Source organism: Leucoraja erinacea, chromosome 15, assembly GCF_028641065.1.
Source record: "Leucoraja erinacea ecotype New England chromosome 15, Leri_hhj_1, whole genome shotgun sequence".
NCBI lineage: Eukaryota > Metazoa > Chordata > Chondrichthyes > Rajiformes > Rajidae > Leucoraja > Leucoraja erinaceus.
The window spans coordinates 6,685,735-6,697,446 of record NC_073391.1 but is presented as its reverse complement, the minus strand read 5'-3'; the positions used below and the strand labels follow the sequence as shown (position 1 = coordinate 6,697,446).

At 45.6% G+C, this 11,712-nt stretch overlaps 1 protein-coding gene across 1 annotated transcript in view; it reads left to right on the top strand.

The window, feature by feature from the left end:
- Nucleotides 1-1,996: 1,996 nt before the first annotated feature.
- LOC129703922 (kinase non-catalytic C-lobe domain-containing protein 1) overlaps nucleotides 1,997-11,712 on the top strand; it is a 191,076-nt gene continuing 181,360 nt past the window's right edge. The window contains 1 exon segment of the mRNA XM_055646635.1: nucleotides 1,997-2,571. Within this exon segment, the coding sequence (XP_055502610.1) occupies nucleotides 2,494-2,571 (78 nt within the window). The 5' untranslated portion in view covers nucleotides 1,997-2,493.

Genomic DNA, 11,712 nt, shown 5'->3' with positions numbered 1-11,712 from the left:
GTTTGTACATTATCCTCATGACCAAGTTGGTTTCTTCCGAGATCTTTGGTTTCCTCTCACACTCCAAAGGCGTACAGGTTTATACATTTATACCATTGGATTGGTATAAATGAAAATTGTCACTAGTGTGTGTAGGATAGTGTTAATGCGCAGGGATCGCTGGTCGGAGCAGACTCGGTGGGCTGAAGGACCTGTTTCCGTGTTGTATCTCGAAACGGAACTTAAGACCCTTTTATTGTGTGTTTTATTGGTCACTTTAAAGAAACACTCACGATGGGAAATACAGAGCAACCTCCAGAAGCTTCAAGAAGGCTTCTCCCATTCCCTTCACAGAAGGTAACAAGTCTGAAGAAGGGGCTCAAACTGAAACGTCAACCATTCCTTCCATCCAGAGACGCTCCCTGTCCTGCTGAGTTACTCCAGCATATTGTGTCTGTATGAGAGAGACTATCCCACGTGTATTATTCAATGTGTCAGGCTAGCTTATTACATCCCTTCCCCAACACTGCCTTAACCGATTGAGCCCCATCCCAGAGGTGGCAGGGATCACAGCACTCTGTCCGCTGCGTACAAGAGCTGCATTAAGTGAGGGGACACCCAGGCTTTTGTAAATGTGTTAAGCAGTAAAAACGGAGGCTGGTAGGAGGTGCTGAGAGCAACACGTTGATGAATGGAATCGCGACGTTCTTTACATTGTGCCCCTTTGCCGAACTGCTGGTGGAGAGAGTGTCGTGGTTTTATGTGCGTTTATAAACACGCATTTAACAGTAAAGGTAGAAATGGATGCTGTGCAGTGGATGACATCATTACATGCGCATCTAACACTGAGCAAATGCCGGCTGCAGTACACAATCTTCTCGACCTGCGAATTGATCCAGTTCTCCACACGGACTTACACTCACTATGATCACGATGGGCTTTTTCAGGAGCTCTACCTGGGGCTTTCCCGGGTAATTAAACGGTGGAGTCTAATTTGTCGGCGTTTGGATCAAATCGCAGCGCACTCAGTCACGATACGAGGATCCCCGGCGGACGGTGTGTTCGTTGCTCTGCAAACTTGTTGAGATGCCAGAACATGACACAAACGAGGACGCCCGGCAGCTGCATGCCAAGTGAAACTGTGCGCACACAACCTTCCGAATCAATTCAACGCCCACAGAAAAAACACGCTCCACTGAAAGCAAATTTAAGGCTTGAGAGAACTCAGTTTTATTTTCAAGGCTTGAGTGAACCAATTGTATGGCAGGGTCGTGCACTTGGCCTTTCAATGGTCAAATGAGTTATAGGTGACTTTACTTTCTGGACTGCTGAGTAACAAGTCCTAATGTTGGTAGACCACTTTCCCTCCTGGGATGAATAAAGTTTATCGTATCTATCGTTGACCACTTGTAGCTCTGAACGACATAGACTTGGGGAAATTGTTTTTGCCTTTTGGCACTATTGTTATTCATTTTTTATGTGCGTGTTTGTTTGTCTGTATGTGTGTGTGTGTTTGTTTGTTTGTATGTGTGTGTATGCATACACTGAACCTTTTCCTCGTTTATTATATAGTGTACTATGTTTACATATTCTGTTGTGCTGCAGCAAGTGAGAATTTAATTGTTCTATCTGGGACACATGACAATAAAGCACCTCTAGCCTCTCTTGGTTGAATGGCGGAGCAGCTGCTCTCAAACCGATTGCGGGGTTTTGCGTCATTTCAAAGGTTGTCGGAGAGATCTTCAAAAGCCGGTGGATAGACACAAAATAACTGGGGTAACTCAGCGGGTCAGGCAGCATCTGTGGAGAGAAGGATGAGGTGAGACCCTTCTTCTTCAGACCGTGTTGTGTTGCCTTGTAGAAAGAGCTGGGTATCATTGGAATGAAAAGCAAGCGCTGTGCGTTTGTGTTTCTGGGTGCATGGGTGGAGGGGTAAGGGGGCGCCCGGGAGCCGCTGCAGTGGCGGCCGGCGGGCAGGGGGTGGAGTGCGGCGCGGCTGCAGCGCTGGGTCCGCCCCCGTCGGCAGCGGGCGGAGGCTGGCCGGCCGGGGACATGATGCGGGTTGCCAGTGTATCGAGGAGTTGCCATGGGACCCGGGGCTTCAGCAAACTGACCGGGCGCCGGTTCTTCAGCGAGGTGGAAGGAAAACAGTCTCCCATTAATTAATTAATCACACTTTGGACGGCCGCAATCTCGGCTGGGCAGAGCAGCGATTTTTTTGTTTGTTTTTGTAAACAAAAAGAAGAAATTGCGAGCAAGAAGTTGCGCAGCGAGTCTGACATGAACTGCTGATGTTTTGGAAGTATTTTTTTTAAAGGTCTCTGTTGCATATCCAGCCTCTGCCGCGCGGCGATGCGGGTAACTCAACTGGCTGTGGAGAAGCAGAAACTGTGTCAGACTGTAACAGACTGAATACATAAGGGTCCCGCATTCAACAGCCTGAGACTCGGCTCCCAGCTTGTGTTTCCACTCCGTCGTTTTCTTTGGAGAATCAGTTGCAGCCGGTGCGAGGCGATGGCTCTGTATTACGACGAAGATGACGAGAGGGAATACTATGAATTTGAACCGCTGCCTACGCTTCTGGAAGACGAGGTAGGTACCGATGGTAGACACAAAATGCTGTAGCTAGACAAAAAAAAACACAGCTTAACAAAAGAGCGAGGTGCTGGAGGAGAGACACACAAAAGCTGGAGTAACTCAGCGGCGTCAGGCAGCGTCTCTGGAGAAGAGAGTCGGGACCCTTCTTCAGACTGAGTCAGGGGAAAGGGACACAGGGGAGAGATATAGACGGTGATGTAGAGAGATATAGAACAAATGAATGAAAGATATGCAAAAAAAAAAAAGTAACGATGATGAAGGAAACAGGCCATTGTTAGCTGTTTGCGATGTGAGAACGAGTTCCAGACAATGTGACTTAACAAGACGTCTTTAAAGTACGAATATAGACGACTCGGCGGGACAGGCAGCATCTGTGGAGGGAATGGACAGACGACTATTCGGGTCAGGACTCGCCCCTCCCCACAAGATGCCTGTCCCACATGAGTTCCACCAGCACTTTGTAATTTGCTCAAGATACCAGCATCTGCAGGCCCGTGTGTCTCCGGCTCTGAATGCTGTTGCTCAGGTCGTGTTTCGGATACTTTAAAGCAGGGCTGCAGCCTGGGATCACTCGGCAAGGCGCCGCTGTAACGCGCCTCGCTTCTGGTCCGTTTCCTGTTGGTCGGAATTTCAGAAAAGAAATATTTTAGACTCGGGTTGAGTCTGTACAGCCACTTGTAACCTGCAATGCAACTTTAATTGTTTGTACAAAGTTACTCAAGCGGTTATTAGGTTGCGAGGAGCACTTAATTCGTTGGTTGAGGTTGTTAGATTTAGCTCTTAGAGGAAAAGGAATCAAGGTATATTGGGGGAGAGAGCAGGAACGGGGTACCGATTTTAGATGATCAGCCATGATCATATTAAATGGCAGTGTTTGCTCGAAGGGCCGAATGTCCTACTGCACCTATTTTTTTCTATATTTAATGCTTTGATTCGAACTGACTTCACAGCCAGAATCTTACAATTTTAATGAATTGCATTTATTCGCCAAAGAGTAGTATTTTCACTTGTAGGCAATGCGACTAAACGCCAATCAATAACGCTGCATCATATCATGTCATAAGTGATAGGAGCAGAATTAGGCCATTCGGCCCATTAATTTTTCCTCGCCACACTATCATGGCTGGTCTACGGGTATCTCTCTCTCCTAACCCCATCCTTGTGGCTTCTCCCCATAACCCCTGCTCCCTTACTAATCAATAATCTGTCTATCCCTGCCTTGAAAATATCAATTGACTTGGCCTCCACAGCCTTCTGATATCTGATTTATAACTTGTAATTGTATAGCAGGGAAAATAGATATATTTAAGAGTGAGTGCAGTTTCTACGCCATTCAAAAGAACACCGCAATGCAATGATGCAAGGGATTTTCAAATAGGTCAACTTAAGATAAGTATGTTGCAAGTATTATTAACAATGAATGAACTGAATGCAGTAGCCTCATAAATTTGGAAGGGAAAATATAAAAACCATTGCATTGCATCACAAATAAAGGGAAAGTTGCTGAGATAGTACATGCACAGCTCTTTGGCCCACCATGTCTATCCTCACCACAGCTGGCCTAAACAAAGCCTAAACGAACCCCATCGGCCCATAGATTCACTATCCCTCATTTTAATTTCATGCTTCATGTATTTTGTGTTTTTATGGCAGTTGGCAGATCAGTTTTCCGCATGGGATAAATAAAGTTCTATTGTATCATATCGCATTCTTCATTGTTCATATGTCCTCTTAAACATTCTTATTATCTGCTACTACCAGCTTCCCGGGCACCTACTGCTGTGTAAAAAGAAAATGAACTTCAAGCCACCTTTAAAGTTTCTTCCTCTCACGTTAAACCAATGCTTACTGGTATTTGCTGTTTCCACCCTGTGGAACAAGACTATCTAACCTGTCTTTGCCTCTTTTAATTTGATATACTTCATATACACCCCTGAACCTCTGATGTTCCTGAGAAAATAGTTGGTTTCCCAACTTTCCCATTGAGGAGTAAACCTATTATGCACCCTGCAAAGTCTCGCCAGATAAATGTATATCTTTTAGCACTCTGTTACCAATGAGGAATGTTCTGGAGCATTGGAGTGTCCTTTTTTTTTTTTTTTTTTTAAAGGATAAAGTTGAGAAATGGTACAGGCTTAGAGATACACCATAGAAACGGGCCTTTTGGCCCACTGAGTTCATGTCAACAACCATCGATTACCTGTTCATCCCACTTTTGCATCCACTCCCTACATACTAAGGACAATTTTACACAGAGGCCAATTAACATACAAACCTGCAAGTCTTTGCTATGTGGGAGGAAACTGGAGCACCCAGAGGAAATCCACGCATTCACAGGGGGAATGTGCAAAGTCTACACAGAGAGCACCAGAGGTCAGTTTTAAACCCGGATCTCTGGCGCTGTGAGGCCAAAGCTTTACCAGCTGTGCCACTCATCCTTATCCTGTCACATTTATAAGCAGGTGAAAGGAAATTAGTGCAATGAACTGGGCTTTGGAAATGGGCAATGCCTTCCTTGTTGCATCTGCAGATAGAGAGCATCACAGTTCACCTGTGTAAGGAGGGTTTTGGGGTTGGGAACAAGGAAACCATAAGCAGAATTCAGCCCATCTAGGCTATCTTCAATTAGATCATGGCTGATCTATTTTTTCCCCCTCAACCCCATTCTCCAGTCTTCTCCTTGTCGCCTTTGATCCCCTTACTAATCAAGAACCAATCAATTGCCGCTTAAAAATACCCATTGTCTTGACCTCCACAGTCATCTGTGGCAATTAATTCCACAGATTTACCACCCTCCGCTTAAAGAAATCCCTCCTCATCTCCATTCAAAAGTTATGTCCTTTTATTCTGATTCTGCACCTTCTGGTTCCAGACTCTCTCATTACTGGAAACATCCTTTCCAGATCCATGCAATCTAGGTCTTTCAATATCTCGCAAGTTTCCATGAGACACCCCCTCATCCTTCCAAACTCCAATGAATACAGGGCCATCAAAAGTCCTCATATGTTCATCCAGTTATAACTGGGATCATTCTTGTTGACCTCCTCAGGACCATCTCCATTGCAGGCAGATCCGTGCTCAGAGATGGGGCCCAAAACTGCTCACAATATTCGAAATGTGGCCTCACCAGCGCCTTATATAGCCTCAGCATTATATCCTTGCCTCTATATTCTAGTCCCCTCAAGGAATCAAGAATTGCATTTTTGTTCCTTGCCACTGACTCACCTTGCAAATGAACCCTTTAGGGATCCTGCACCAGAACTGCCTTTGCACATTTGGTTTCTGAATCCTCTCCACAGTTAGAAAGCAGTCTGTCTTTATTCATTCTGCAAGGTGCATCTCACATTGTATTTCATTTGCCACTTCTTTGCTCACTTTCCCAACCTATCCTAGTCCTTCCGCATGCTCCATGCTTCCTCAACATTTCCTGCCCCTCCATTTATCTTCATATCATCGCAAACCTGGCCACAAAGCCAGCAATTCCATCATCCAGATCATTGACGAATAAAGTGAAAAGTATCAAACACTGACCCCTGTGGAACTTCACTAGTCATCGAAAGACAACCAGAAAAGGCCCCCTTCTATGCCTTCTGCCAGTCAGCCAATCTTCTACCCATGCTGGTACCATGCTTCTAATATCATGTCTCACATGTGGCACCATATCCAAGGTCATCTTTAAAATCCAAGTAAACTTTATCTATCCTGCTTGTTACCTCTTCAGGCAAGATCTCCCCTTAACAAAACCATGATGACTTTGGCCTAGTTTATCATGTCCTTCCAATCATTGTCTAATATATCTAACATTTTACCAACCACTGAAGTCAAACCAACCAGCTTATAATTTTCTTCTTTAGCCTCGCTCCCTGCGTAAACAATAGAGTTACGTTTGTGATGTTCCAGTCCTCTGTAACCATTCCTGACTCCAGTGATTCTTGAAAGATCACTACTAATGCCTCCACAATCTCAACAGCTACCTCTTTCAGAACCCTGGGGTGCAGTCCATCTGGTCCAGGTGACCTATCCACCACCAGACCTGCCAGCTTCTTAAGCACCTTCTCTTCAGTAATAGCAACTGCATTCACCTCTGTCCCCAACTCTAAAGTCCTACCATGAGGTTATCAAATTGTTGGAAATAGAGGAGAGGAGGTGTGTGATCCAAACTGGCGGGTTGTTGTGGGGCTGCCAGATTATTTTGGGGGGAAAGTTGGAATGGGTAGATCATCTTTGGAACCGCATATGGGACTCGAGATGGTGGGGAGAGAATCATTGTTGCGATCAGCAAATGGATGTTTGCTTTGTTTTGCTTAAAGGGAGATATGAAGCCAATGCATTGGATGGTAGGAGGGATGGAGAGAAGGGAAGTCAATGGATTGTTGTTGTGGTGTCAGTGGATTGGTTCCACAAAAAGGGGATTGAAATAACAGGATTTTGGAGGCATTCGATTGGAAGACTGCCAGAAAATCGAATAGTTTAGAAGGTGGTGAAGGACCCAGAGATATCGATGAGCATTTCATTTACTTTGCTGAGTCCTTGTTCAGTGCTATGGTTGGAAGGCTATGTTGTATTGGATGTGCACAGTGAGAATTGGCCTCGGGACAACGTGGCCCAATTTCTTTGCCTCCAACGAGAGCATTGCACAGATAAATCATCTCATTGAGTGTGCTCTCAGTGAGCACTGACATTGGGGCAAAGAGTGGCAAATTGTGTTTGGTCATACTCTGAGGAGCCAAAATGATTTTTGTTTCGCATCTAATTTGGAGAGTGGTGGGGGGAGGGGGGTAGGGAAAGTGATGGGTAGGTGACAATAAAGGGCCAGGTGATTATACATAAGAAGAATCTCATAAGGGCATCAAAGTACATATGTGAAACATAGAAATGTTCACGACGATGCAGAATCTCTTTATCTATCTCTCTATCTATCTCTCTCTATCTCTCTCTATCTCTCTCTCTCTCTCTATCTCTCTATCTATCTCTCTCTCTCTCTCTCTCTCTCTCTCTCTCTCTCTCTCTCTCTCTCTCTCTCTCTCTCTCTCTCTCTCACTCTCTCTATCTCTCTCTCTCTCTCTCTCTCTATCTCTCTCTCTCTACTCTCTCTCTCTGCTCTCTCTATCTATCCCACTTCCGGTCTGCGTTGTAATTAAATTTGCACAAAAACACTACCGTATATAAAGCTGAGATTTTTTTCGCCCACTTACTCACCGTTCTCCTCCGGTGCTCCAAACCACCAAGTTTTGTTCCGATCAGTGAAATATTAAAAATGTTATGAAGGTTTAAAAAAAATCAGGAGATCAGCAGATTGGTCTTCTCGCCTGTCAGTCACTATGAAGGTAATGCCCCTTCCGGGGGCGAGGAGAATAAAGCCCCGGAGGCCGTGAGGAAGTGATCTGTGGGTCCAGCAGCCGCTCAGTGCGCGGAGGTGGCCCGGAGCACAGAGCCTGCCCGACTGCTGCAAACTCGAGATTCTGGGGAAGTGAGGAGTGAGAGTGGGGGGATTGCTCACCACCCCCGTCTACACCCCTCCATCCCCCTGCCCTCTCCCACCTCACCCCCCCCCCCCCCCCCCCGGGAGGCAGGCCACGGCAGCACTTCCTCCCCGCCCCCCCCCCCACTGGACCCTGCCTGAAGCCGTCCCCCGCCCCCCCCTCCCCCCTTGAACCGACCTGAAGCCGTCCCCCTCCCATGGCTACAGAATGCTCCCTCCAGCCCCCACTACAAGCCTCCCTGCCCCCAGCTGCAGGACTAGCTCAAGAATCCATTCAGCCCACAATGTTCAAACTAGCCCTCTGGAAACCAGTCCCTTCGGCCCACAACAGCCATATGAACCCTCCAGAAAGCCCCCCCCCCCCCCCCCCCCCCACCCACCACCTGAAGCCATCCCCCTCCCCGGGATGCAGGACACTGCCACCCCCCCCCCCCCCCCCCCCCCCCCCCCCCCCCCCCCCCACTGTCCCCTGACAGTCCTCACCTGAAGCCAACCCCCTCCCCAGCTGCAGAAATCAACAAGTGATGCAACAAGAAAGAATGGACTGAATAAATCTCCTCTTTAACGTTTAAATAGGTGTTATATTTTAAGAGTCACCAATATTTCAGCATCACCTGACCCCTGAAGTGTACATCAGTTTTGGATGTATTTTTACTTTTTAGTTTAGAGATACAGCGCGGAAACAAGCCTTTCGGCCCACCGAGTCCGTGCCAGCTAGTGATCCCTGTACACTAACACTATCCTACACACACTGGGGACAATTTACTATGATAAGAAGCCAATCGACCTGCATGGCTTTGGAGTGTGGGAGGAAACCGGAGTTCCCAGAGAAAACCCATGCAGGTCACGTACAAACTCTGTACATGCAGCACCCGTAGTCAGGATCGAACCCGGGTCTCCGGGGCATGTATGTAATGCACATGTGTGTAACATCTAGAGTAGAGTAATACACAAGTTCAAAGATGTAAAAAAATTCTCCTTGTGGATTGAATATTTTCTTCAAGACTGCACCCTAGTTCATGATGCATAATTTCCACTCAACTTCTCTCCTGTCACAACCCAGCTGGTAGTGGTTATAAATACAGTTATTCAGAGCAGAGCCCAAGGATATACAACTTTGCAAAGTACTTTGCCCACTTATAAAAATGGATTAGTTCCTTTGCTGCCATTTGGACGTATGAAAAGTACCTTTTTAAATCCGTGTCAAACAAGTGAGCGTTGGGAATAAGCATTTTTGATGAATGCAGAACAGAAACGGGTCCAAAATGTGTAGGAAAGAACTGCAGATGCTGATTTAAATCGAAGGTAGACACAAAACGCTGGAGTAACTCAGTGGGACAGGCAACATCTCTGGAGAGAAGGAACTGGTCTCGACCCGAAGTGTCACCCATTCCTTCTCTCCAGAGATGCTGCCTGTCCCGCTGAGATACTCCAGCATTTTGTGTCTACCTTCGACAGAAACCGGACACTTTGGCCCACCACATCAGTGGCGATTATCAATTGGCCCATCCATTATTTTAGCCCTTCGCCTCTCCTAGATTCTCCCGTGTCCCACCTACACCATGGGTCAGTTAACGGTAACCATTTAACCTAGTAACCTGCACATCAGAGTGGAAACCAATGGTGTCTTGCACAGCAAATGAGGGTGGGGATGAAACCCTAGTTACGATGGTGCAACGGTAGAGTTGCTGCCTTACAGCAAATGCAACATCAGAGACCCGGGTTCGATCCCGATTACGGGTGCTGTCTGTACGGAGTTTGTACGTTCTCCCCGTGACCTGTGTTTACACATTCTCCCCGTGACCCGAGATATTCGGTTTCCTCCCACACTCCTAAGACGTACAGGTTTGTAGGGTAATTGGCTTGGTGAATGTAAAAAATGTCCCTAGTGGGTGTAGGATGGTGTTAATGTGCGGGGATCGCTGGTCGGCGCGGACCCGGTGGGCCGAAGGGCTTGTTTTCACGCTGTATCTCTAAACTAAACTAAACTGCTAGGGCACTGTATTTGATAAATGGATTTGAAATTAATAATGTTAGGATAATTATTTTTATTAAATCAAAATTGTCTGTTCCGGCTATATTAATAACTGCAACCTATTGTGGCACATATGGAAATTTATGTTTTTTTCATTTTATTATGGTTATTCAAACAGCTTTATTATTTTAAATCACTTCAATTAAATATTAATAATTCAATTATGTAGGTAATTGCGTTCCTTGTTGTGTATATGAGTTCACTCCTATTTGGCCAACATGATATAAACATATATGGTAAAATGCATTCTCAGTATTCCAGAAAATGGAGATCACAGGTGAAAAAAAACCTGATAATTTTAATTTTAGTTTTGGCATAAATTATGCAGCAGATTTTCTGTCTTTTATATAACCAACCTAAATATTTAGTCGACATACAGATCAGGCAAGTTGCAATCAGCCATAGCATTCGACGGAGAGAAAAAAACATAATTGTGCCTTAACTGGTGTCAAATAATCCATTACTTCACTTTCTGTGTTTGGTATACTATGGACTGGCAGTAGCACCATGCAACAGTGTCATTTGTGAAACCTATCCAACCAAGATAACCCGACAATCAGATTTACAGGTCATTATTCGGCCTCAATAAATCAAAGTAAGGAGCTAAAGATTGAGCAGGTTTGTTGTGCATTGAATTTGTTTCTGAGCATTGAGATTAACTATCACCTGTGTATCTCTGCACATTTAAATGCATCAGAAAGCCAGAGGGAGAATGCATTTTTAGCGGAGAAGCGAATATGCAGCATTTCAATGAAATAGCGAACCTGCAAATTATTCGCGCTGGAGTTCCTCTCCTTCACATTGCACCAAAACAGAATTGCAAGATATACTGAAGCTATTTCCATTCTCCTGTAACAGTTCCAATCTTTGGAATAATGGAATCCTAAGAATAGAAAATGATAGGCTTTCCTCAAAAGAAATGCTGTGTCAGCTTAAGCATGTACAGATGTGTTGATCTGTTGCATGTGTCCTTGTAGCTGCATACTGGCAGCTAGTCTTTTAAAGGGCAATTTTCCTATCGCTGGAGAGCGCTGCTTCAATGATGGGAGATGAGGAGTCCAGCAGGAAAGTTGTTTGTAAAGAGAGGCTGTTAGAAATCCTCGTCTCCAATCAGTAGTGCTTGGTCAGTGTTGTCAGGGAGATCTCTACGAAGTCTTACCTCAGGAACACATTGACGGCAAGAAATTGCAGAGAATTATGGACGCAGCCCAGAACATCACTCAAAGCAACCTCCATTCCATTGACTCCATCCACACTTCACGCTGTCTCGGCAAAGTCACCACCATAATCCAGGATGAGTCTCACCCCGGACACTCCCTCTTCTCCCCTCTCCCATCACGCAAGAGGTACAGAAGTGTCAAAATACATACCTCCTGATTCAGGGGCAGTTTCTTTCCAGCTGCTATCAGGCAACTGAACTATTCTTATCGCCAATTAGAGAGCGGTCCTGAGCTACCATCTACCTCATTGGAGACACTTGGACTATCCTTAATTGGGCATTACTGGACTTTATCTTGGACTAAATGTTATTCCCTTTATCCTGTATCTCTACAATGTGGATGGCTTGAATCTAATCATGTATAGTCCTTCTGCTGAGTGGATAGCACGCAACAAAAGA